The sequence below is a fragment of the Populus alba genome, chromosome 4 (genome assembly GCF_005239225.2).
Source record: "Populus alba chromosome 4, ASM523922v2, whole genome shotgun sequence".
NCBI classification, from domain to species: Eukaryota; Viridiplantae; Streptophyta; class Magnoliopsida; order Malpighiales; family Salicaceae; genus Populus; species Populus alba.
This window is the reverse complement of record NC_133287.1, coordinates 3,002,022-3,027,859: the sequence shown is the minus strand read 5'-3', so window position 1 is coordinate 3,027,859 and position 25,838 is coordinate 3,002,022. Positions and strand designations below refer to the sequence as shown.

The 25,838-nt window shown below is 32.2% G+C and overlaps 1 protein-coding gene across 5 annotated transcripts; it reads left to right on the top strand.

The window, feature by feature from the left end:
• The first annotated feature begins 371 nt into the window (after window positions 1–371).
• LOC118047380 (ABC transporter C family member 12-like) lies at window positions 372–19,980 on the top strand. Of its 5 annotated transcripts, none has more exons than XM_073408745.1 (28): window positions 372–910; window positions 2,525–2,900; window positions 3,085–3,263; window positions 4,005–4,044; window positions 4,822–4,978; window positions 5,183–5,297; window positions 5,378–5,458; window positions 6,093–6,117; window positions 6,494–6,550; window positions 6,904–6,969; window positions 7,938–8,012; window positions 8,180–8,287; window positions 9,431–9,565; window positions 11,477–11,583; window positions 11,676–11,769; window positions 12,497–12,592; window positions 13,316–13,456; window positions 13,722–13,922; window positions 14,095–14,193; window positions 14,282–14,434; window positions 14,779–15,158; window positions 15,728–15,908; window positions 16,138–16,461; window positions 16,981–17,737; window positions 17,989–18,110; window positions 18,424–18,669; window positions 18,896–19,307; window positions 19,507–19,980. In XM_073408745.1, exons 2-28 carry the CDS (start codon window positions 2,565–2,567, stop codon window positions 19,596–19,598), a joined length of 4,779 nt encoding a protein of 1,592 aa, XP_073264846.1. In that variant the 5' UTR covers window positions 372–910; window positions 2,525–2,564; the 3' UTR covers window positions 19,599–19,980. The 5 variants fall into 5 exon arrangements, with proteins under 5 accessions (XP_073264846.1, XP_073264844.1, XP_034912560.1 ...); XM_073408743.1 differs by having other exon boundaries at window positions 373–910; window positions 7,965–8,012; window positions 12,497–12,664; XM_035056669.2 differs by having other exon boundaries at window positions 373–910; window positions 12,497–12,664.
• Window positions 19,981–25,838: the final 5,858 nt, after the last annotated feature.

Genomic DNA, 25,838 nt, shown 5'->3' with positions numbered 1-25,838 from the left:
ATGATAGAACCTTTGCAACAACTATATGTTGTGAACTATAGGTTGTGCATGCTACATGCACAGCTCTTATCTTTATCTTAGAGTGAAAATTATTAATTTAAAAAATAAATTTGCTCAATGTGCTAATTAGCTATAAAAAGGTTATAAAAACCACGAACCTCTCTCTAATAAGCAAGTAATTATTATAATCTTGAGCTCATGGAATGCGACTTTAGGTTTTAATTTAAAAACTATTTCACAGATAATTTATAAATAAAAGGAGTTAAAATAATCTTAAGTTAGAAGTATATAATAAAATAATTCAAAATATTTTTTTTTTAAGAAAAGAAATGCGTAGTATAAGTTAAGTGTTTTGGCCAAAGATCGCGTACATTCCAATTATTGTGATCGATCAAGAGTTCATTCAAACAGACGTCCGCTGATGTATTGGACGACTACGGCAGGTTCTACTTCTCTCTTTCACCTCCTCGTTTTGTATGCTGATGATGCAAGAAAAAAGATGAAATTTTTCTCTTGAAAAAATAAATTATTTCGCAAGTGTAAATATAAAAAATGGCGTGTGATGAAAGTCAGCTAGTTACGGTGGTTAGCTGGTCAGAGCTGTTAATTGTTAGTTATAGTCAGTTGAGATGGTTAGGAGGCTAGAGTTCGAAGAACTTGTAAGGCAGGTAATGAAAGAATAAATTCTGCGGTTACAGTTTCAATCTCCCTCTCTTTCTTCTACTTCTCCCTCGATTTCTTTTCTTCTTCTAATTCTCTCTTCGATGTTTAAGCTAGTGGCATGTTGAGTCTGCAGATGGCTAAGTTCATGGGGGAATTCTTTGTGTTGAATGTTGATCGCTTCTGTTTGGCTCTGGCTAGCAAAAAGATACTTGCTACGTTTACCATGGGTATCCTCCTGATCTCGAAGGTGAGTTTTTAATCTTGTTTTAAACTGGGGTTTTTCTCTCTCAAAGATTTGTTCTTCGTTGTTGCTGTGTCGCTATAAGAAATTGTGTGCCTTTAATGTGTTTGATAAAAGTTCTAATAGGTTGGTTGTTTGTAGTTGTTCTTTAAATTATTTTTATTTAAAAATATATTCAAATAATATATTTTTTTATTTTTAAAATTTATTTTTAATATTAATACATTAAAATAATTAAAAAATATAAAAAAATATTTTTTAAAAAAATATAATCATATCAGATAATATTTAGAAATATAATTGAAATAATATTTTCTAAAAATTTAAATTTTTTTTTTATTTAAAATTATATTTTTAAATTATTTTGATATGTTAATATCAAAAATAATTTTTAAAAATTTAAAAAAATATTATTTTAATATATTTTTTCAAAAAAAAATAATTTAAACTATAATTATTTCCACACTTGTGAACAAACTTTAAATCAGTTTTGGAAGTGTTGTTCTTCATAATTTAATTCTGATACTTCATGAAATTGCAATGGATTTTGAAGGTCGCTTTTGAATGGTGAGTCCGTTTGTTATGGGTTGATAAGAGCTTGATAAAAATTATGATAAATATTTTTTAATTTAAAAATATATTAAAATAATATAATTTTTTATATTTTAAAATTTATTTTTAATATCATCACATCAAAATAATAATAAAAAAACAATATATACTCGAAGTCTCAGATTATTGGATAAGAACAGAGATGTAAGCAAAGTAACTAAGTATGCTTTTGGAAAATATATTATTTTGAAAAGTAATTTACTTTTAACCATACTTTCAAATATACCCAGCTAGATCAAGCAACAGAAGAGACAAAATAAGGGTGGAAATAAATTATCCGAGGCTTACAAAATTCCCTCCCCGCCATAGGTGGCATTTTAATTTACAATTAATCACTGACTTCATTAATGTAAAAGTATATGCTTCCAAATGCAACACCAGCTTTGGAAATTAGTTGTATGGATGCCTGCTACTCACTCACTCGTTCATAAATAAGAATAAGAGTAAGAGGGGAGTGCCAGTCAAGTAAGCCGTGACGCTTGCTATTATGGATTTTTTTTTTTTTAACTTGGATGTTCAAACAACTTGTATATAGCATGATTAATTTTACCTTTAAAAAAAGTAATGATTATATAAACCAGCACTCAAACTTATAATCATTAAAAATTAAATTTAAAACCTAACCCATTGAATTACCTTTATAGATTTCCATTTGTCGTTTGTATTTCCATGAATACTATATATTATAAACCTTATCCAAAAAAAAAATATTATATACTCCTTATTAAATTAAGCAAATAAACGACTATCCTGAAAATGAAAAAGCAACACTCCTAGCTCTAGTTTATGTTTCTGACGTTAATCAACACGCTCAGATATCATTCGTTCTGCAAAGGACCAGTAGGAGTGTCAGAACAAGCAAGTTGACCATTCTATCATTTAAACTTGTTAATGTTAGAGATTTCTTTCAGTACTATTTGTACTTGCTGTTCTCCTTAGCGATGTGTTCTGTTACTCATTTTGTTATGTTTTTCTTATGTTTTCCTCTCTCTGTTTGATCAACTGTAGGTAAAGCAAGCAGTTTTGGTTTGCTTAGGGAGGTGGGAAGATGGGTTTGGAGGCATTGGTTTGGTATTGTCGACCTGTGTCAAATGGGGTTTGGGAAAAAGAAGTGGATAATGCATTTGGTGCTTACACTCCCTGTGCCATTGACTCCCTAGTCATTTGCATTTCTCATCTGGTTCTTCTTGGTCTGTGCTTGTATCGAATATGGTTGATTATTGACAACAATACCAAAGTTCAAAAATACTGTCTCGGGACAAATTACTATAATTACATGCTGGGTTTTTTGGCTGCTTACTGCACAGTTCAGCCTTTATTAAGGTTGTTTATGGATGTCTCAATCTTCAATCTGGATGGCCAGACTTCCCTTTCTCCCTTCGAGGTACATGAACTTAATTTCTCGTTAATTTAGACTTCTAAAGTTTCTGTCAAAGATAAACCATATTTCTAAATCAGCATTTGCTGGCTGTCTTTCTTTTCTTTTGTTTTTCAAAAAAATCTGTATTTAACTTGTTCTTCTGATAATCCTGTTACTGGCTTCTTAGTGGATTTTCTGTGCTTTGCAGCTGGTCTCCTTGATTGTTGAGGCCCTTGCCTGGTGCTCCACTCTTACCATGATTGGTTTGGAAACAAAAATATACATTCGACAGTTTCGATGGTATGTGCGGTTTGGAGTCATTTATGTGTTGGTAGGGGAAGCGGCAATGCTCAATCTCATACTGTCAGTGAGTGATTACTACAGTAGGTTAGTCATTCTTCCATTTCCTGACATAATAAATTAACTCAACCATGTTCTATTCTCGTGTATTTTTCCAGCAGGTTGGAGTGCCATTTAATGTGAGCAAGGTTTTTTATTTTTTTTTCCTGTGCAACAGCCCCATCAAATAAAAAGATAGCAATGTTGTACTATTGGCTGGAGAACATTATTGTAATTACTTAGTTGATAAAATGAGTGATGCTAAATTATATAGTAGGCTTCAGGGGAAATAAAATAGAAAGATAGTAATGGTGACCATAATTACAATCTGGGCTTCTGCCAAACTTGTCACAATTGAGAATAAGAAAAGGAAAATTTTAGAAGCTGAATTTTTTAACAGGAGAAGTGTCCTGCCATCTTATTTATAAAGAGAGGGAAGGGTGGGGTGGGGATTAAATTCCTGAATTTTTAATTCCAATGAACAATCTGTCAGTGGACTCTGATACAATCCAATCCACATGCAAGTCAAGACATTGTGCAATTCAGGCTAAAAAACATTTGCTGAAATAAACTATTTGTTGGTGAGAATAGGTAATCCTGCTGTACAAGCCTCAAGAAGAAAGTTTATCGCATAAATGCAATTTGCAATGAGGTTGGATGGGCATGACTAATATAGATTTCATGGTTATTCTAGATAAGGATGCTTGCAGGATTAACAGTATTATTTTCTGCTGTTCATTCAATTTATGTTGGAGGCAACACTAAACTACAGTTCTTTTGCGAATGCAGATTTACATTGTATATGTATATCAGCACGGTTTTCTGCCAGGTTTGTGGCCTTTTATTTCTCTATAATATAAAGATTATAGGGTATATCAGCTCTTCTAATTTTCTCATCTTTCTTCATGCTACTTTGACCTATCATCCATTCACTAGCCTTCAATCAGGGTTGGTAAATGCTTATGCTAAGGAGAACATCTCTAGCTGTTTTTTGTACGAATTTTGACTCTTCTTCAGTCTATCAAAACTGAAGTCACTTTCCATGGCCTTGGAGGACATTACAACTTGAGCCTAGCCTGGCTTGGCCTTATAAACCAAATCAACAACATTTTTAAATTAAGCACCTAACAACAACATTCCAAGGAGAATTTTTAAAGTTTTGTGAGAATGACATGAAAGCTGCTTTGTTTTGGATGTTTTGATACTCTTTAACGTATCTTCGTTGGGATTTTCTTAAGTTGGTAAAGGTGGGGAGTGGACAATGCCATGGATATTGGCATCTTTAGATGATAGGATGGAGCCTGTTGGAACCTCTAGGCTTATCCTGATGCTAAACAGCCAATAGATACAATTTCTTACTCGAACTGCCTGGCAGGTTCTTAAGCCTTGATTGAATCCACTTTTTTTCCACAGGCCACCACAACATCCTGGATGTTACAGATTGATACCAAAACGATTGAGTTGTTTAGAATACACCGATGACATCAACACTAATTCTTGGCATAGAAGTTCAATTTTGTTTCATTAGCTTGACCAAATTCTTTATCATTCCCAAAAATGACAAACACCTCAGTCATATTTTGCCGTGTGGCTACTTTTGTTGCAGGTTTTGCTTGGGATTCTTCTACTTGTTTATATTCCCAATTTGGATCCTTATCCAGATTATGTTATGATGGAATCTGAGTCTCTTGATAATTGTGAATATGAAGCACTTCCTGGAAGAGAGCAAATATGTCCTGAGAGGCACGCCAACTTATTTTCTAGTAAGTAGTTCATTATTCACTGTTCTCAATGCCAAGAGATCTCAAAGTTCTTGCTTCTATTTCTCAAGCGGTTGCTTATGACAGAAAAAGTAATGAACTGCATGTTGGCTAGAGATCAAAAGTGTGGTTTCAGTGATTGCTAAGCTGGTTAGTCATTAATTTTTTAAATGCTTATAGATAAATTGATTCATTTCCCTCTGCAAGGAATATTTTTTGGATGGTTGACTCCACTCATGAAGCAAGGCCATAAAAGACCTATTACTGAAAAGGATGTTTGGAAGTTAGACACATGGGACCAGACTGAGACATTGATAAAAACGTATGCACCACATTCTTCTCTTTCATGGTTTAAGGGAAACCTCGTATCCCTTTTTTCCTAAATGTTTTCAGCTATTGCAGGTTCCAGACTTGTTGGGTTGAAGAATCTAAAAGGCCAAAGCCACGTCTCTTAAGAGCACTAAACAGTAGTCTTGGGGGAAGGTATTGGTTGAATTGCAAGTCTCATGTTGTTTCATTCCCTTTCATTTTGATACTTTTTGGACTTTAAACATACCATGGTGGCTTTATCCTTCGTAAAACCTCCTGAATTATATGTTTTTTGTTTGATTGAGACCCTTTAACAATTGTTTTCCCTTATTTCAACTCTTAAATTATAAGGTGTTTTGATTTAGACCCTTTATGTTAGATTCTGTCCATTTATCCATCACTTAGAATCTGAGTTCCACTTGTTTTCCTATAATTTTTTCCAAAATCATAAAAGAAAATGATAAAAAAAGCATCAAGAAATCACCCTCCAACAACATTATGATCAAATTATCATCAAGAAATCAACCCTTATAATTCTTATGATTTTATTGATGATTTATGAGAAAAACAGATGGCATATACACGGTATTTAAAAACTAAAATTGATAAATCTAAGAGAAGAAATACAAATGAAAACATCCTATAGTTTACAGGTTTAAATAAGAAAAACATATCAGGAGTGTTGTAAAATTACTTACAATGCATGAGATGTTTCTACTATTTAGCTTATTGTAGTAAATATTTTCTTTTACTATTACCAATATATATTAGTCACATTTTATTCATTTTCATCTCTCATTTTCTGTAGGTTTTGGTTGGGAGGATTTTTTAAGGTACATGTTCCTAGGATTGCTTTAACTTGTTTAATCTCTCAATAAATTATCATCCTTACTTTTTCTATCTTGTAGTTTGAATTTGGTGAACATGGAAGCTTGAGCTTTTTAGTTTTATTTTCCTATTGCAAGTTGGGATATTATTGCTCGACTCATAATATATATCAAAATTGTTGCCTCAACTGTTAAATTGTAGGGAATGCTCTCAATTTCAACCTTTATTAGTTATGGACCATGCAAAATTTTCTCTCTGCTATTGTAACAATTTCTATCCAAACTAATGTTCTAGACTGAAACCTAACAAAGTGGACTTTAGGAACTCTCTACTAATGTCACAAGTCATGTGGGGCTTATACCTTTTTATTTTTACTTGTAGATTGGCCATGATCTTTCTCAATTTATGGGACCTATTGTATTGAGCCACCTTTTGCAGGTCTGTTTCTTTATTGTTAAAGCCTTGTTTTATATAATGCATGACATCGATTTTGCTATTAGCTAGCGTTTCATGTTTGGTAAGAATTTATTTAGATTTCATACAGAAGGATTTTGATAATACTAATAATAATCTATATTCTTTTTATGTGCTTTCTTGATTGCACCAAATGTCTCTCAACATTTAGTCAAAGATTATTTTTTCTATGCTTCAATAATTGCTCTATTGAATAGCATTTTTCCTATGATAGAAATAGTTCAATTGAGTAACTCAAATTTGATATGTGGCACAATTCAAATCTCTTACACATCGTGCTTATGCTGCCAAATTTGTAATTGTTCCACTACATGCAGGCAATGCAACGAGGTGATCCAGCTTGGATTGGTTATATCTATGCCTTCATAATTTTCCTTGGGGTGGTATGAATTCGAACTCATCTATTCTTTCAATTTCATTTTTATATGAAACAGATTGAATATGTATAAACATTTTTCTCTACCTTTATATGTTTAATTTCACTGTTCGTATGATGTTATCTGTTTTATTTCCTTAGCTTGATCTTATGGCATACATAATATATTCCATTGTATGTATTAACATTCAAGCAACTCAGTTTACATATTTCATCATTTAATTGCACATATTTGGTTAGGTTTTATTTCGGGATTTTCTAGTTGATATAATAGTGTTTTAAGCATTTAACTATTGTTAATGATAATTGAGAAGCCTTTAGTACTCGCAAAATGTTCAACTACAGGTTACACTTGTATTTGGGATTGTTGATAGTGAAGTTAACTGATAGTGAAAGTTATAAATTTAAAAATCAAGTAGTTTTGGAGAATTTATATTCCTTTTATAGAGTGTTTGTTATATGACTTTGAGTATATAAATATGAAGTGTAGCTGATTTTGTAGCAAAACTGTCACCAATCAATCAAATAAATCATATCAATTGTTGCTTAAAACATTAAACTTATTTATTCTAGCTTTATTGTTGTTTTTTTAAATTGTTTTCTTGATCTTTTTTCCTTAATTTAAATATTTTTTTGTTGCTTTATTTCAATTTTTTCTCCTTTGGTAGTTGAGTATCACTTGCTCATATGATCATCAAGGTAATGTTACTTGTTCGTCGAGTCCAAAAACTTAAGAAGTCTTAGCCACTCATAATTTTCCTTGTAATATAGTATAACTAGCCACTATAATGTTTAATGCTGTGACAAATAAAATCAAGCAATTCTTCATGTATCTAAATGTTGCTAGACTATGTGGCTAGCCACTCCTATTATTCTCCTAACCGTGTTTCTTCTTGTTTGGCTAAATTTATTATGCTATTATATTTGCCAATAGAATGTAGTTTTTGGATTAATTGGTTGATTTACATGGTTCAGTTGTTTGGTGCGCTTTGTGAATCTCAGTTTTTCCAGAATGTTATGCGTGTTGGTTTTCAGCTGAGGTCAACACTGGTAAAACTATTTTCTTATCAATATTTAGATGTATGTGAACTTGTTTTTCAAATATATCCTTCAGCATCATTTTTCTTTGGAATTTTGGTTGTTCGCCAAATCCAAATTCTTGCTTTGTTGTTTCTGGATGAGTTAGCTATTTTTACAGCAGCCTTTTCCAATTGCAGGTGGCTGCTATATTTCGTAAATCCTTGAAACTAACTCATAAGGGTCGAAAGAACTTTCCATCAGGTAAAATAACAAATATGATCACAACAGATGCCAATGCACTTCAGGTATGCTCTTTATAAAGAACTATTAATATGCATTTAGTGACTCATGTCATGGGAAAAGAGAATTAATTATTCATTAGAGTGAGTGTCTACTTGGAACATTATATATTATATGAATTTGAAGAGAAATTATAATGGCAATAAAATAATTTTTGTATATCATAAATACTTATTGATATCCTATCCAAATGACCTTGCCCTTGTATAATTAGGAAGTCTTCATCATGTCCTTACTTTTTTTAAATTGTTTTATTGTGATATTTTTTAATGTTCAAGCAATTTTCACATTTTCTTTTATTTCTTAATACATTTTCAAGAACTGTAGTTTTTCCTAAAAACTAATTCTTAATTTCTAAAACATTATAAATATTTTGATTTCTTAATTTTTTTTAAAATGAAGTTTGTTAAAAAAAACTTAATTTTTTCATTTTAAAAAACTTGGGGAGGAGGGAGGTGGCCAACATTTTTGTCCTTCATAAAAAACTTGGGGAGGAGGGAGGTGGCCAACATTTTTGTCCTTCATATGTGTGATTGGCTTGTTCTCGAATCTTGGCTTTGGGATTTATATGTAACAATGAATTTCCAAGGGAAGAGGGAGACAACCATTGTTTTTTAGGTTGTGAATTATGAAATAAGTAATTTTTAAAAGGAATATAAGAATTTTATTATAGTTGGACATTTAATATATTAATCAATAACTACTATAATTATTCTATAAAAAAAACAACTACTATGTTTTTGAGTTGTTTTAAATTACATGACTCTCTAACATCCCTTTATCTTCCCCTAAAATTAATGAATCAATTCGCTAATTAAAAAATTAATTTTACAAGTTATATAGTTGGAGAAATCTCCAACATGTCGCTACATTCTCAATTATTTATAGTACATCTTTGTATTGCTCAAGGGTAATTTTGAAACAAAAAAAATACACATTTATCAATTTAGATGGCAAAATTTGATGGAACATATTAAAGAATGTGAGTCCTATACAAGGATAAAAGAGATAATATTGGAGACCTTTTTAATTATACATGGACACATCAAGTCATTTATCCTATTTTTATTTTTACCTTTCCTCTCCGATATTCGTTCTTTTTCCATTGTTTATTAAGGTCTAAAATGCACTGCCATTGTATTCTGTAGCAAATATGCCAACAACTTCATGGATTGTGGTCTGCTCCATTTCGTATCACCATCTCCATGGTTCTTCTTTACCAACAATTAGGTGTTGCTTCACTTTTTGGCTCGCTAATGCTTGTTCTCTTGGTCCCCACACAAGTAAGAAATATTCTTCCTTTTGCTAAATTTAGTGTTTTGATTCTTAGAATCAACATTTGCTTGTCTTAGTTAATTAGTTTTATAATATACAATCTGTGTGCTATTCCTTTATATTGTTTTAATATTGACACAACAAACAAGCGTCCCTCAATCTCAAACTAGATGGGGTCTATTGTATTGATCTTTTCACGTCATTCAAATCAACCATAATTTATTTAATATCAATAAAAATAAAATTTTCAAGCACTCCAAAATGTTAATTGATGTGCTCATAACTTATAGAGTAGCTTTTTTGTGTGCATGAAGGTCTCCTCATATGGCAAGGTCTATTTAAGGTGTGAATAGATGGCTTAGCTTTCAAGTTACGTAGGCACACTAGAATATTCTTTAATGGCTTGTTGGGTGTACTAGTGTTATTAGAACTAAACTGGACCTGCTAGTTTAATAGGTGAATTAGATCTAGAATGGTCTAGGTTGAGGGAATAGATTAACTTATAATTTTCCCTACAAGAACCATTAAAGACCGGTTTGATCGAATCATCCAAAAACCTCCATAACCGCCTGACTCAGGCTGGTTGAACCATGGCAATATAATTGTGCCACATCAACTCTTAAAAATAAGCAACAATGGTGTGGTACCCAACACCTCATACAATTGAAGGCTTAATTATACCATTTTTGTACCACCAACATGACTTTTTTCCGTTGTGTGTGTATAATAAAGATGATCTCTAAACCGATGACTATACTCTCCAGACTTTATGGCAATAAATAATATGCTCATGCTACTCATTTTGGAATCAAGCAACATACAAGTAACAAAAGTGAGATTGCAACTTTAATAACACTCAAGACTAGAAAGGGAACTTATTTTCATTGGTGAGAAATTTTGTTTACAAACCTGGACTCTTCCTTCAGACATGATATTCGTGCAAGAATTGAGTACTAGAAGATTGTTTAAGAGCTTACAGACACTTTTAATTTACAAAGTAGAACCCGAGTAACCAAACTATAACATACAAATCTATCTATCAGCCTATGGTGTTATTGCCTACAGCTATAGCATAACAAGCTTCAGGTGTCCTGAAACTTGGGAGAAAGAGCTCTGAGAGCTGTTTGAGTTTGCAAGTTGGTTGTGTTGTTAATGTGTTGATTGATGTGTTTTTCCTCTACTTCAACTTATATTAATACCTTATTGTCCCGTTACGTTCTTTTCAATGCTCCACGTTCTTTTTCCAACCATCCACACTGTCTTGTAATTCTCTATGTTGTCAATTCCTGCTATTATCACACTTCATTAGTCCCCACTCTCTTCCAGGTTGTTGGAAAAATCGGTCCACATGCTTATCTCTTATAACTGTTTTTCTTGTTATAAGAGTTTCCAATTAGCATGCCTCCTGTACATTTAAACAAATTTATTGGGCCTAACTAAATTTTGGATATAACATTTGCCCCTCTTCCTTCCTTATATGAGCGTTTCACCTCACATATGGAAGGAAGATTTCCACTGTACTAAAAGATTGACTTGCAATTTGCAAGGTGCGAGGTTACTTTAATTTATCCATTGTAAATCAAGTCCACAAGTAAATTTTGTAAGTTACTAATATGTTTGGTAATATTACAATGCATATCACTTCAAGTTGCTATCTTTTTGTGCCTGAAAAGATATTTTGAGTCAAAACATGAAATCAGAAGTTACCTTTTCTAACTCCAGAACAAGTTACAAAATTTAGTTAAAATCCATAGGTAAATTGTGTATTATATGCTCAGAGTTGTTGTATCAAGTCATTAGATTTTAGAAGTATCATTACTTCTGTAGTTTGATAGAATTGTGCAATTAATTTAGTTAAGTGACCCATTTTCATTTCATCCAAATTGATTTTCATTCCTTTTAATCTTTTTGTGCGATAGACAATTTTGATAAGCAAGATGAGAAAGCTAACTAAGGAAGGATTGCATAGGACAGACAAAAGAGTTAGCCTCATGAATGAAATCTTGGCTGCCATGGATGCTGTGAAGTATGGTTTAAGTTTAAGAAGAATTGCTCTTATATTTTCAGTGTCATGCCATTTCAAGTGATTGTTTTGAGTCTATAAATGAAATATTTCAGATGTTATGCATGGGAGAAGAGCTTTCAATCCAGAATTCAAATTGTGCGGGATGATGAGTTGTCATGGTTTCGCAGTGCACAATTACTATCTGCTGTATGGAAAAAACTATATATCTTGCTGATTTATTTTGTTGCTCCTTCTCTTCCAAGAACATGCAAAAAGCATGATGCTTCAATGATACCATTTAAAATTATATTCATAGTGAAATCTAGAAAATTATAAATGTGATCCAACTATGAAGTATAATTTGTCTTGAGAAGAAACAATTGCCAAAATTTCTATCATATCCTACATCCCACCACCTATGGAGTCATGTATACCTATGAGTTATGATAAGTATGTGCACCTCAGTCAAAATAAAAATAAAAAAAGAGAGAGAGAGAAGCTTGTGCATTTAAATTTTGACTTATTGATTGAGTATGCAACTACATTCCGATAGAGAACAAGTATCTATATATATAATGTTAAAATCTATTTCCAAACAATGCTTCTAACATGTATTTTATCATTTATTTTGCTCTAATTTGTAAATATGATTATCATTTAATCTAATCTGGTATAATTATAATGATTTGCTCCTCTAATATGTAAATAAGCATATCAGTTAATCTAATTTGGTAGAATTATAATGATCATGGAGACACTATAACTAATCACTTGAAAGGGCATGATTTGTCGTTTATTTTTTTGCATAAGTGATCTTCATCCTCTATATGCAAATGCAATACTAACCAAAGCACTGCAATCTTTATGTGCTGCTGGTGTTAAATGTACGAGAACCTTACATGTGCATTGACTGACTATTTCCCTTCTTTTGCAGTTCAATAGTTTTATACTGAACAACATCCCAGTTATTGTGACACTGGTTTCATTTGGCACATTCACCTTTCTTGGTGGAGATTTGACACCTGCAAAGGCATTTACGTCACTCTCTCTGTTTCAAGTCTTAAGATCTCCTCTAAACATGCTTCCTAGCTTACTAAGCCAGGTTCTGTTATTTTTTCTATTTCACTAATTATAATTGATAATATACAAGTTTTGTTGATGATGACAGCACTGCTTTTGATGCAAACCGATCCCCCCTCAAAACAAAAACAAAAAACAAGTCCTTGCATTCTTGTCATAATTCTTCATGTTTCATGTCACATACCAGATTTGTGTTTGCTAGTGCGGTTGGCTGTGTTGAAAAAAAACTTGATGATCTGAAGTACAAGTTTTTCCTAAAAAGCATGAATTTGATCCTTTATCTAAAACCTATTGTTTTTTTTTAACATGCTAGGATTGTTACTAAAAACCCTTATAAAGAGGTCTTCTATCCAAGAATCCTACAAAATACTTTTCTATCGACAAAATCTCAAGATAAAATGTTCATACCAAAATATTTATAATTATGCCAAAACTTAACTGGAGAGATGTAAAGAACTTTTTTGAATGAAAAAATTACTAGCTTTATTTTCTTGCATAATTCTATCTCAAGACAAAATTATCATGTTCTTCAATAAATCTGTGGCTGTATTATGTGCTTACTACAAAATTCATGTTATTTAGTCAATAGCTAATTAGCTTACCTTGCGTGCTGTATGATCACTCATATTGGTTATATTCTTTCTTAGGTGTCTAACTGTAACTTGTTCTGTAGGTTGTAAATGCAAATATATCATTGCAACGCTTGGAGGAACTGTTTCTAGCTGAAGAGAGAATTTTAGCACCAAATCTGCCTCTTAAAGTTGGAATTCCAGCCATCTCAATTGAAAATGGGAACTTTTTATGGGATTCAAAGGTTAACTTCTAAATCTTAAGCATCTAAGAAATTGGTCTTGTGGTTTGATGGAAGTTGAATTTGATATTTATTTGAAATTTTTGTATTTGCACTTGATTGGAATTTTGTATTCTAAACATAGTTAAATTAGGAATTATACTAGAAACATTGTTAGGAAGTGTGGTGGTAAATAAACACCACGCTATTTCTTGTGGTCTACTTATTGATTTTAACGCTCAAACATGCTTCTTATTCAAGAAATCTTAGAATCTCATGCCTTTTCCAGCTAGAAAAGCCAACTTTGTCAGATATCAATTTAAAAATACAAGTTGGCAGCTTAGTTGCAATTGTTGGCGGGACTGGAGAAGGAAAAACATCTCTTATATCAGCAATGCTTGGAGAACTGCCTCCTATGGAAGATGCAAGAGTTGTTATAAGAGGGACTGTTGCATATGTTCCTCAAGTTTCATGGATCTTCAATGCTACTGTGAGTTACAGCTTAGTTTCTTCCTTGTTAATTAATTTTGGTCTCTTACATAATTATCATTTATTTTGTATCTTTGTAGTACTTCTGTGCTTCAAAGCCAAGCTTCATGGATCTTCTCAGGTTTTGCATTAATGTTGTGCACATTCTTGACATTGAAAATCTGTTCTTACAGGTGCGTGACAACATATTATTTGGGTTAGAATATGAACCTTCACGCTATATGAAAGCTATTGATGTAACTGCATTACAACATGATCTCGACTTGCTTCCAGTTAAGTGCATCCCTTTCTTCTCTCTCTTGATTCTTCTGTTTTGTTTGAAATATCCCTTAGAAGATTACCTCATAATTGTTTATTCAGGGTCATGACCTCACTGAGATAGGTGAAAGAGGAGTCAATATTAGTGGAGGGCAGAAGCAAAGAGTTTCCATGGCTAGGGCTGTCTACTCCAATTCTGATGTATACATATTCGATGACCCTTTAAGTGCTTTAGATGCTCATGTTGGTCGACAGGTACTGGGTCATGTTAAATACTATAAGCTCACATTGAAGTTAATTTGATCACTAGTGCTACTTGTGCTATATCTTATAGCGAGCTTGCTATGGTTCACGGTGATGAGCAGCTCTTTATTATTAAGCTTTCTTTATATAAAGTGAACATTCAATAACTTCATTCCAACGATGCTATTCCTTGAAGACCAGGTTATGAGTTCGAGGGAATTTTTCTCTGTTTCTTTTTCATATTACTTTAGTGTTTCATGACTTTGACAATACCTAGCTTTACACATCGAAGCTCTAAAAGTAAGCTTAAAAAGCTTCTGTTTAAGCTAAATATTAGCCTAATCTCGAATTTACAGGTCTTCAACAGTTGTATTAAGGACAAGTTGCAAGGAAAAACCAGGGTTCTTGTCACCAACCAGCTACATTTTCTTCCACAAGTGGATAAAATTCTTCTTCTCAGTGAAGGTATGATTAAAGAGGAGGGAACCTTTGAGGAACTGTCTAAAAATGGCAAGCTGTTCCAGAAGCTGATGGAAAATGCAGGGAAAATGGAAGAGCTAGTGGAAGAAAAGAACAGTGAAAATTTGGACTGCAAAAGCTCAAAACCAGCGGCTAATGGGGGAAATGATTTGCCACAAAAAGCAGGTTACAAGATGAAAGTGAAAGGAGGGAAATCTGTACTTATCAAGCAAGAAGAACATGAAACAGGTGTTGTCAGTTGGAATGTTTTGACAAGGTAATTTAGGGGGCTTATTTAAGATTTTGCTATATTTTATTTCTTTGATTGTTTGCGCAATTTCTGAACAATGTCTTGGGATAGGGACCCTTTTCTGAATACATTCAACAGATTTTTATATGATGCCCACAGCAGCGAAGCGTGCAAACCAAGTTCTTGGGTAAACCTCTTTGGTCTTCTAAGAAAACTTCAATGCGGGTCAAAGTTGAGAACATATTTCCTAGTCTTTAACTGTTGTACCAAAATTGTGGCCAAGGTAGCACTGGATATCCTGAAGACTAGTGATGCTTAAATGCACGTATTTTGGATGCAAAACCATTTAATGTCCATTGGATACCAACTACTTACTGTAGATGTTCCCATGTTATACAGTGTCTTTGTAGTTTTAAGCTCTCCAACAAGCACTTAAAACCAGTGGTAGAAACATTTTTTCAACTAATGGCCATTCTGTAACGTGAATACATTAATATTTCCTAGTTTTTCTATAGCATTTATGCTAGTCATAAACATGAAACATTCGAAGAGAATTTTGTTGCTCTTGTACTTGACATTTTTATGTCCATTTGCAGGTATAACAATGCATTAGGAGGCATATGGGTGGTTTTAATAATCTTTTTGTGCTATTTATTAACTGAAGTTCTTCGAGTTTCAAGAAGCACATGGTTGAGTTTTTGGACTAATCAAAGCACTTTGGAGAGTTATAGGCCAAGATACTACATTTTTGTGTATGGACTTCTATCATTTGGTCAGGTTTGTTCACAGCCATAGCTGGCATCAATATCTTAGTGTCGCAATAGTTGTAAGCTTTTAGCAGGAAAAAGACAGAAATAGCTTAATCCATTCTACTTTCTTTCATTTGCAGTTGTTTTTTAACATAGAATAACAGATGTTGAAACAAAAATGAGAAGCAGTGAGGAAGAAACTTTAGAATTTATGTAATTGCTATGGTCATTAGTCTTACTTCATATTTCTGGTTCAGGTGATTGTGACTCTAGTGAACTCTTATTGGTTAATCAGTTCAAGTCTTCATGCAGCCAAAAGACTTCATGATGCCATGCTAGACTCTATCCTACGAGCTCCCATGCTATTTTTCCACACTAACCCATCCGGGAGAATAATCAATAGGTTTGCAAAGGATCTAGGTGAAATAGATCGTAACGTTGCCAATTTTGCCAATAATTTTCTAAACCAAGCCTGGCAGCTGTTTTCAACTTTTGTGCTGATAGGCATTGTGAGCACAATATCATTGTGGGCCATTATGCCACTTCTGATCTTGTTTTATTCAGCCTATCTATATTATCAGGTATGATGAGAAATCCCTAGTTGTTGTTGTTTTGAATCTGGTATGCCTTTTGCAATGAATGTAACTTTAGTATCTTGGTTGGGATGCTCTACGAGGTGGTTTTTTTCATGCATCAATTTATTGTTGTTTTTATCAGTTCCACATGTAAGAGTTATCTTCTGAGATAACGCCACTTAGATCCTAAATAAGCCAAACATGCATGTCTCTTAAAATTTAGAATAACCTTAGACCGTAACAATTACATAAATTCTGAAGTTTTTCATGTCAGAATTCATGTAGGCTCAATTAAATGATCTTCAGCTAGAAAAAGAACTCCATACCCTTCAACTATGTACGTGTTTAAAACACTTTACCCATTACCTGTTGTTTAAATATCTCATTGTAATTCCTCATAGTCACTATTTCTGCAGTGATATGTATCCATTAATGTTGAATTGACATTTTTATGGTAGTTAATTCATCTTGTTAGTATTGTATCTACAAGCTCTAATAACTATGCTCTTGTACTGTATTGTACAGAGCACATCCCGTGAAGTAAAACGTCTGGATTCCATTACCAGATCTCCAATCTATGCACAATTTGGAGAAGCGTTAAATGGTTTGTCAAGTATTCGTGCATATAAAGCATATGATTGGATGGCAATCATCAATGGGAAGTCTATGGACAATAATATCAGGTTTACTCTTGTAAATATGAGTTCAAATCACTGGCTCACCATAAGGCTGGTAACACTAGGCGGGATCATGATTTGGTTGATAGCAACATTTGCAGTTTTGGGGAATGGAAGAACTGAAAATCATGTGGAATTTGCATCTGTAATGGGTCTACTACTTAGTTATACTTTGAACATCACTAGTCTGTTGAGTAATGTTCTAAGACATGCTAGTAAAGCTGAAAATAGCTTAAACTCTGTTGAGCGTGTTGGCACATACATGGATTTACCCTCCGAAGCTCCTGCCATTGTCGAGACCAATCGTCCTCCTCCTGCTTGGCCTTCGTCAGGGTCAATTAAATTCAGGGATGTTGTTCTGCGTTACAGACCCGAGCTTCCTCCAGTCTTGCATCATTTGTCCTTTGAAGTCTCTCCCAGTGAAAAGCTAGGAATAGTTGGAAGAACAGGAGCAGGGAAATCTAGCATGCTAAATGCACTATTCCGTATTGTAGAACTGGAAAGAGGAGAAATCACCATTGATGGTTGTGACGTTGCTAAGTTTGGACTCACAGATTTGCGGAAAACTCTCAGTATCATACCCCAATCACCAGTTCTCTTCTCAGGTACTGTCAAGAGAAACTGAAAACTGGATTTTTCTAGTTCAACTTCTTTTCTTATGTTGACATTTGATACTGTCTTTTGGATGAGTTGAGATGATTTATGCTCTTACTCTGTTTTGATTTTGTTTTCCACTTGAAAGCTTGCTAACCAAGAATACTTGAGATTTGATTGAGAAACCATAGCCAGGCTGAAGCCACATTGGTGATTAATCTTAACACTTGTTTCATTCTAATTGTCATTCGTTTTCTTATAGGAACTGTGCGATTTAATCTCGATCCATTTAGTGAACACAATGATGGTGACCTATGGGAGGCTTTGGAGAGGGCACATTTAAAGGATGCCATTAGAAATAATTCTTTTGGTCTGGATGCTGAGGTATGGACTTAGATTACCTTTTATCAAACTACCTTCTGTCAGTGAATCTTAATCAGTCAAACTGTGTTAGCTATTCATATATTTTAAAAACATTGTTAAAAATGTGTGACAAAAACTAATATGAAGCACACATATGGGTGGAAATAGTGCTCCACCACAAACATTCTACTAAAAAACTATGGCATCGATTTTCATTAAAGCTGATCTAAAGTCAAAGAAATGTTTTTAATACATATTTTTTTCAGATGTGCACAACATTAAGTTGATTATCGGGTAAAGCAAACTGTAAAGTTGATTTGTTTTGGTTTCTAAGGTTTTTGAGGGAGGGGAGAATTTTAGTGTTGGACAGAGACAACTACTAAGTCTAGCACGAGCGCTGCTGCGAAGATCAAAGATTCTTGTTCTTGATGAAGCTACTGCTTCTGTTGATGTTAGAACCGATGCTCTTATCCAGAAAACCATTCGAGAAGAATTCAGATCCTGCACAATGCTAGTCATCGCTCACAGACTAAATACCATTATTGACTGCGACAGAATTCTTGTGCTTGAGGCTGGTCAGGTATGCTCTCAAATTATGTTTGCAAGGAAGTTGTTCCCTGTTTCCTTCTTGCTTGGAAAACTGAGTTTATTGAACACAATCCTGAAAAAATTAATGTGAAAAAAGAAAGAAGCAGGGATCATCAAGAATTTTCATGCTAACCAACTTCATTCACAAATTTTTATGATTCCAATATGTCATGTAGTGATCCTTTGTTTAACTCATGTTAGAATCTTCAACCTTTCAGGTCTTAGAACATGGCACCCCAGAGGAACTGCTACTGCCAAACGAAGGAAGCGCATTCTCTAGGATGGTTCAAAGTACAGGTCCAGCAAATGCTCAATACTTGTATAGCCTGGTGTTTGAAAGTAAAGAGAATAAGTTGAGTAAAAGGAAGAATGATCATAGATGGATAGACTCTTCAAGATGGGCTGCAGCTGCCCAACTGGCCCTGGTTGTTAGTCTCGCTTCTTCAGAGAATGGTCTTCCAATGTTGGATGTTGGAGACGAGGACAGCATCCTCAGGAAAACAAAAGATGCAGTTATAAGGCTGCAGGATGTCCTGGTGGGGAAGTATGACGAAGCGATATGTGATACACTGCAACAGAGCCAAGTTCCCCAAGATGGATGGTGGTCAGCTTTCTACAGAATGATTGAAGGTACAGCCACAGTTTTCCTGTGTGCATACACTAAACATATGCTCACTGATTACTTGCATGCGTGCACAAGCATTGTAGTTGTGGTAGAAGTTGATTCATTACAACAACAGTGGTTATTCTTTTTTTTAGTGAATTTTGACGATCAGGTATAAGTGGTTGTGCCTACACTTTCTGATTCAACATGGCCGGATTGTTTCAGGTTTGGCCGTGATGGGCAGGTTGTCACGCAGTAGGCATCAAAAATATGATTATGAAAACGAATCCCTTGATTGGGAAGATTTGAAAATTTAGGGAACAATGGGAAATTCGATGTTCTAAGAAATGAGTCTAGTCTGCTCCTCAACAGAGAAAGCTGGTAGCTCGATTTTGAGCGATCATCCAGTAGCAAATTTCAGATGGGACTGCTGAAAGTAAAGAGAACCTCTGCTACATAAACTTTTGATGTACAATTGCAATCCCCCCATGTTGTATTAGTTATCACAGTCAATCCCATATCAGGGGAATTTAGCATTGATCTGAACTTGAGGAACTAGGCTGGTATTAGGGTTTTCGGACCACTGCATGATATTGGCAAGGCAGAAAGAGTTCCAGTTTGTAAGCATAATAAGGTTGGAAAGATTTAGAGTGATCATTTTTACCGTTGAATAAAAAAAAAAGTTGTTCTTTTTCTTAATTTATTTTCTTATTTAATACCTATAAAGTCTGGGTTTTTTTTTTTTTTTTGAACTCTTTTGAACTATATTCCATCCAATTACCTTATCCAGGTTTGTAATTAGTAAAGGGATTTTATACTTTAGTAATTTATTATTGATTAATAAATGTTTCCTCCTATACAAAGTATTTTGATCAAGTAGTCTTTCCACCTGTACAAATTAATTAGCCTCTTTCTTAGTCTTTTTGTTTTAGAAGCAAAATTAGGTATTTCCTTATTAAACAATCACTTTTTTATAATATACATAATAAATATATTCATCAAATTAAACATGAAATCATATTGATAATGCCATGTTTTTTTACCAAGTAAATTAATATTGAATAAAAATAAAAATACAAAGGATAAATCCTTTTATTTTACATAGATTAGAGAATAATATAAATTATATCTTAAGATCTAATTTAATAATTTAAATTTTTAGATTGAGATAATTATTTAATATGATATCAGAGTTATTGATCAAGTAATTACAAGCTTAAATTTCATCATTTTTATTCTTTTTTATAGTTAAAATTAATTAATAACATAAAAATAGCATGAACTTTACAAGTTTTAACAATGCGATATTATCTAAATATAGTGCAAGAAACAATAAAGTGTATTAAATAAACAATAACGACAAAAGCATGAGACCAAAACATTAATAGAAGAGAAGCATGTGTAAGTAATGTGAGTCCAGCTTAAGGTGCAAGATACAATATTAGTATTGATAACAATGTTTGGAACTGCGGTTAGAAAGTATTTTAAAAAATAATAATTTTTTTATTTTAAATTAATATGTTTTTAATATTTTTATATTATTTTGATGTACTCATGTCAAAAATAATTTTTTAAAAAAATTATTATTTTAATATGTTTTCAAATGAAAAACACTTTAAAAAACAACCACTATCACACTCTCAAACACCCTCGGGTGGTCAAGCTTGATTATTAACATGAGAATTCATAAAGCCAAATAGAAGAAGAAATTAGCGCAACTCATGGTACCAAGCCCTCGACATCTTTTCAAGGCCATAAATAACTTTAAAAGGCTTGCAAATGTATGTTGGATTATCTTTACATAAACAACATTTTAGAAAGGTATTCGGGCTGACATGACTTTTTAATATGATATTAGAATTTGATTGAAGAAATAATTTTGAATCTTATTATTTTTATTTTTTTAAATTAATTAATTAATATTATAAGATAATTAAGAGTTTATGGAATTTCAAGCCTAAATTTTTTTTATCAATATGTAATATGGTATTAGAGTTTTTTTATTAAGCGGTTTTGAATCTCATAATTTCTATTTTTTATAATTAAAATTAATTAATATCACAAGGTAATAAGAGTTTATAAAAATTTCAAATTTAAAAGGATTTTATTAATAACGTATTTTTTATTTTTAAAAATTTATCTTTAATATCAGTACATCAAAATAATATAAAAATATCTAAAAAAATTAAAAATATATAAATTTTAAAATCGATGTAGATAGAAAAAAACAAAAACAGCCAAAATGTTTCTCGTAAAATCTTTAAACTTTATGGGTGTTTCTTGTAAATTCACAGTGCCCTTTAAAATAAAGAGCATTGCAGGCATAGTTTTAAGACCCGGCCCGGTGGTCGACCCGGTCCAAGGCCCGGGTTCCGGGTTTTGACCGGGTCACCGGGTCTCGGCCGGGTCGCCGGGTTGGCTGGGTCAAAAAAAAATTTTAATTTTTTTTTAAAAAAATCAAAACGACGTCGTTTTAGCAAAAAAAAAAACAAAAAAAAATAAAAGTCAACGGGTTTGGGGCTAGATGTTGACCGGGTCTGGCCGGGCCAATTCCCAAACGGGTTTTGGCCTTCACCCGGACCGGTTCCATGCCCGGGTCGGCCGGGTCCCGGGTCGACCCGCCGGGCCGGGCCGGGTTTTAAAACTATGATTGCAGGTAATGACCCCAAAAGTGTAGGACACCTTGACCCTACTCACTACTTAGAACTCAAAAACCTCCCTTAAACCCCGGTTCAGTTCTGTCTTTGGTCCCTAGAAACAATGGGAGAAGAACCAGACCAAGAACAAGAATAACAACACATTTCTCCCACAGAAACCATTCAACATGACTCCCACGGAAACGTTTGGGAACGCGGTGCACCAAATTTGAAATTTTTTTTTTTTGCTAAAATTTAATGCGGTTTTTACTTTTTGGATCGTTTTGATGTGCTGATGTCAAAAATAATTTTTAAAATATAAAAAAATATCATTAACATACATTTTAGCATAAAAAAATATTTGAAAAACAATCGTTATCACACTGCTAAATACATATAGCCTGTATTTAGATATGATTTGTCTCAAGAAAGAACCCACCATTTCCTTAAACAATTTCGGACTACTTCTTCAAACTCCAACAATTTCCTTAAAAGGCATTAAAATGGTAGCAGCCAATCTCTTCATTTTTCTTTGTTTTCCTAACATGTCTCCTTTTGTATTTCTCTATTGGGCGTCTGAAAGTCAAACTTGATCCACCCAACCATATAATCTCCAACAACTTCAAACCCCATAGTTACCAGTTACCACATAGGGACACGGACCCAATATTTATAAAAATTAAGTAGTTTAATCACTTAGATTTTAAATTTGTTTTCTAATAATTATAAATTTAAATTTTTTAATATTATTAAAAACTTATTAATTTTAAAATTTATAGTTTGAGATACAAAATAAATTAAACTAAATATCTACATCAATAAAAATAAATAAAACATGACGCTGGAGATTATGCACGGAATCTATTTAGAGGAATGAAAAGAAATCATCACGAGGGAGAAATTCAGTGAAGATATATATGGTCGCTAGCTAGCTAGCTACTCTATTAGTTAATCAAATTATTATTTTACGAAAAGACTTGGTAATCTTAATTTCTTACATATTTGGTGGTGAAAAAAGGGAATCAATGAAAGCTACTTTTCAAAAAAAGTACCCTTGAAATATGACCAAAGTTAAAAGATGAATCATATTGGCAAATGGAGATGATTGCCGTAAAGTAAGAAATCTAGCAGCCTCATGACATGGGCTTTTGCTCACGAACATGCAGACACATTTAACTTGCTCTTCTACATACGTATATTAAGTTGAAATGGTATTGCAATGAATTATCTTGAGGATATAATTTTCTTCATACAAAATGTATACAAATCAAGTTTAACATGTTCATATATATATATATATATATATATATATATATATATATGTATCTCACTATGTAGGATCAAAAGGCATACGCAGAGGCTTTGCCTATACATTAAATCAATAGATCGTTGACTGTTCATGATGTTAAATACGACTTTGGCCTAACGCTGCCGGAACTTAACCGAGCACTGACACAATATATACTTGCAGAAACAAGCGGAAAAGGATTAGCTATTTATGACGTGGCGATGTATGTTATTTGTAGGTGAAAAAGGGTGCGATTTCTGGTTTATTCAATGGATAAAAATGGTTGGGATTTGGTTTCGTTTGGTTGTTGGTGGTGTACTGTGTTGCTAGAGAGGGAGCTAGGCTGTTTGGCGGTTGGTGTCGGGTTGGGGTACTGTGACTAGCGGCACTGGGTCAAGTCGGTGGAGGGGTTGGGGTATTAAATGATAATTATTGTGAATCTGGTGAGTCGGGTCTACTGACTTTGTGCATGGCTTTAGCTATGTTTTATTTTGTAGCCGAGAGAAATTATTATATTTATTTATTGTTATTATATACTAAAATAACTAATTTTTCTTTATACTTGTTATCTTAATTTAACTTTTCTTTTCTTCACTTTTGTCCTTCTATTCCTCTCCACCTATTATTTTCCTTTTACATTTTGTTTTGTCTCCATAATTTTTCTTTCTATTCAATTTTTTTGAATGGTTTTCATCTATTGAAAGGTCTATGCATGTTGTGTGGAATTTATTGGAAATTATTAACTTTTTTTTACATGCAAAAACATGAAATGTTTGCTCCATAACATTCTATTTGGTTTGTTTTTGGGTCATTGTTTTGATAATGCATGTGGTCTCTTTCAGTATCGATATGCAGCCTTTCATAATAATTTTAAAATCATCTCAATAAACTCTTTCTAATTATGAAACAGTTTTCATAAAAATGATGATGAGTCTCTAACATGATTTTCTTAATTTTATTTCTAAGTATGATATTGGTAACTTAGTTAATTATTGTCAATATATAAAAGATTTTATTTGATTTATTTATTGTCATTACCTATCAATCGATTGAGCTTCATGTTTTTTGGCTCGTGGCATAACTTAGGACACCACTCTAGTTCCAAACTGAGACTAAGGTAGTGTTTAATATTGTGACAACAGTTACATTTCAAAGTGTTTTTTACTTGAAAATACATTAAAATAAAATTTTTATTTATTTTTTAAATGAGCACATCAAAATAATCCAAAAACACTTAAAAACTTATTTGAAACAAAACAAAATTTCAAATTTTTTTTACATCGCAAAAACAAACATTATTTAAGTGCTTTTTTCATATAGATGTTGTTTTTCAAAGTATTTTTATATTAAAAATGCATTAAAATAATATTTTTTTATTTTTAAAATTTATTTTTGACAAAAAGATCCTAAAAAAATAAAATAATAATAATAATAATAATTTTTAAAAAATATACAATCATGGTGAAAAAAAAATACTCAACTTGCATCACAAATAAAAATTAAATTCAACTTTTAGTTTCGGTCAAAGACCATGTCAATTAAGTGATCATTACTTATATGTGTGTATAGATGTCAAGTGATCATTGCTGGGAATCTAGTGACTCGGGGTCAATTGACTTTGTTTGGACGGCTTTAGCTTTTTTTTTTTATTATTATTAATATTAAAATACATATCTCAATTAATCTAATAAATTTTAAAATTAATAATTATATCAATTTTTTATAATCATCATATTAATAATTATCTTGAGACAATAATGCTTTAGTTTTATTTTACTTTATAGTAAAGAACTCTTCATGTTGTTTTTCTTTTATATTTTTTATTGTTATCATAATTTTTCTTTCTACTCAATATTTTTGATAATTTTTTACTATTGAAATGTTTTGTGGAAATCAATGAAAATTACTATTTTTTTTTGCATAAGGAATTCTATATAATCAGTTCATGACAGTTGACATTAGAATCTCATACATAGACCGAACATAAATTTGTAGTAATTAAACAATTGTTTTATTGCGGAGATTTCTATATTTTTTTCATCAGGAAGCCATTATATATCTTATATTAGACTAGATTTTCTAAATCAAAACTAAATCCAACTTGTATTCCAAATTGAGATTAAATTCAACTTTTATATTTAGTTGGGAATCATTACCAATTAAGTCATCATTGCTTATGTGTGTGTACAGTGGTTTGGGGTGTTCATTTCCGGTGGAGTCCATTTTCGGACTAAGTTAGTATTTGATATTATTATATTAATTATTTTTTAAAGTATTTTTTTGTTAGGAAAAGTATTGAAATAATAATGTTTTTATTTATATATTTTTTTAATATCAGCATATTAAAAAAATCTAAAAATATTTAAAAAAAATAATTTTAAACAAAAATAACTTAATTTTTTGATAAACATGCAGTCAACCACATTGCCAAATAAATTTTAAAATAAATAACTAAACTAATTTTTATTTTAAATTTAAAACATAACTAAATTAAAAATCAATTTAAACCAATGTATTTAAGTTAATTTTTTTAAAAAAAATTAAACCAGACCAGTTACACCAATAAAAGGTAAAAAATAGTCACTACAGGATAACAATAACTTTTCTTGATTTTTCCTTCTCATTTTTTATTA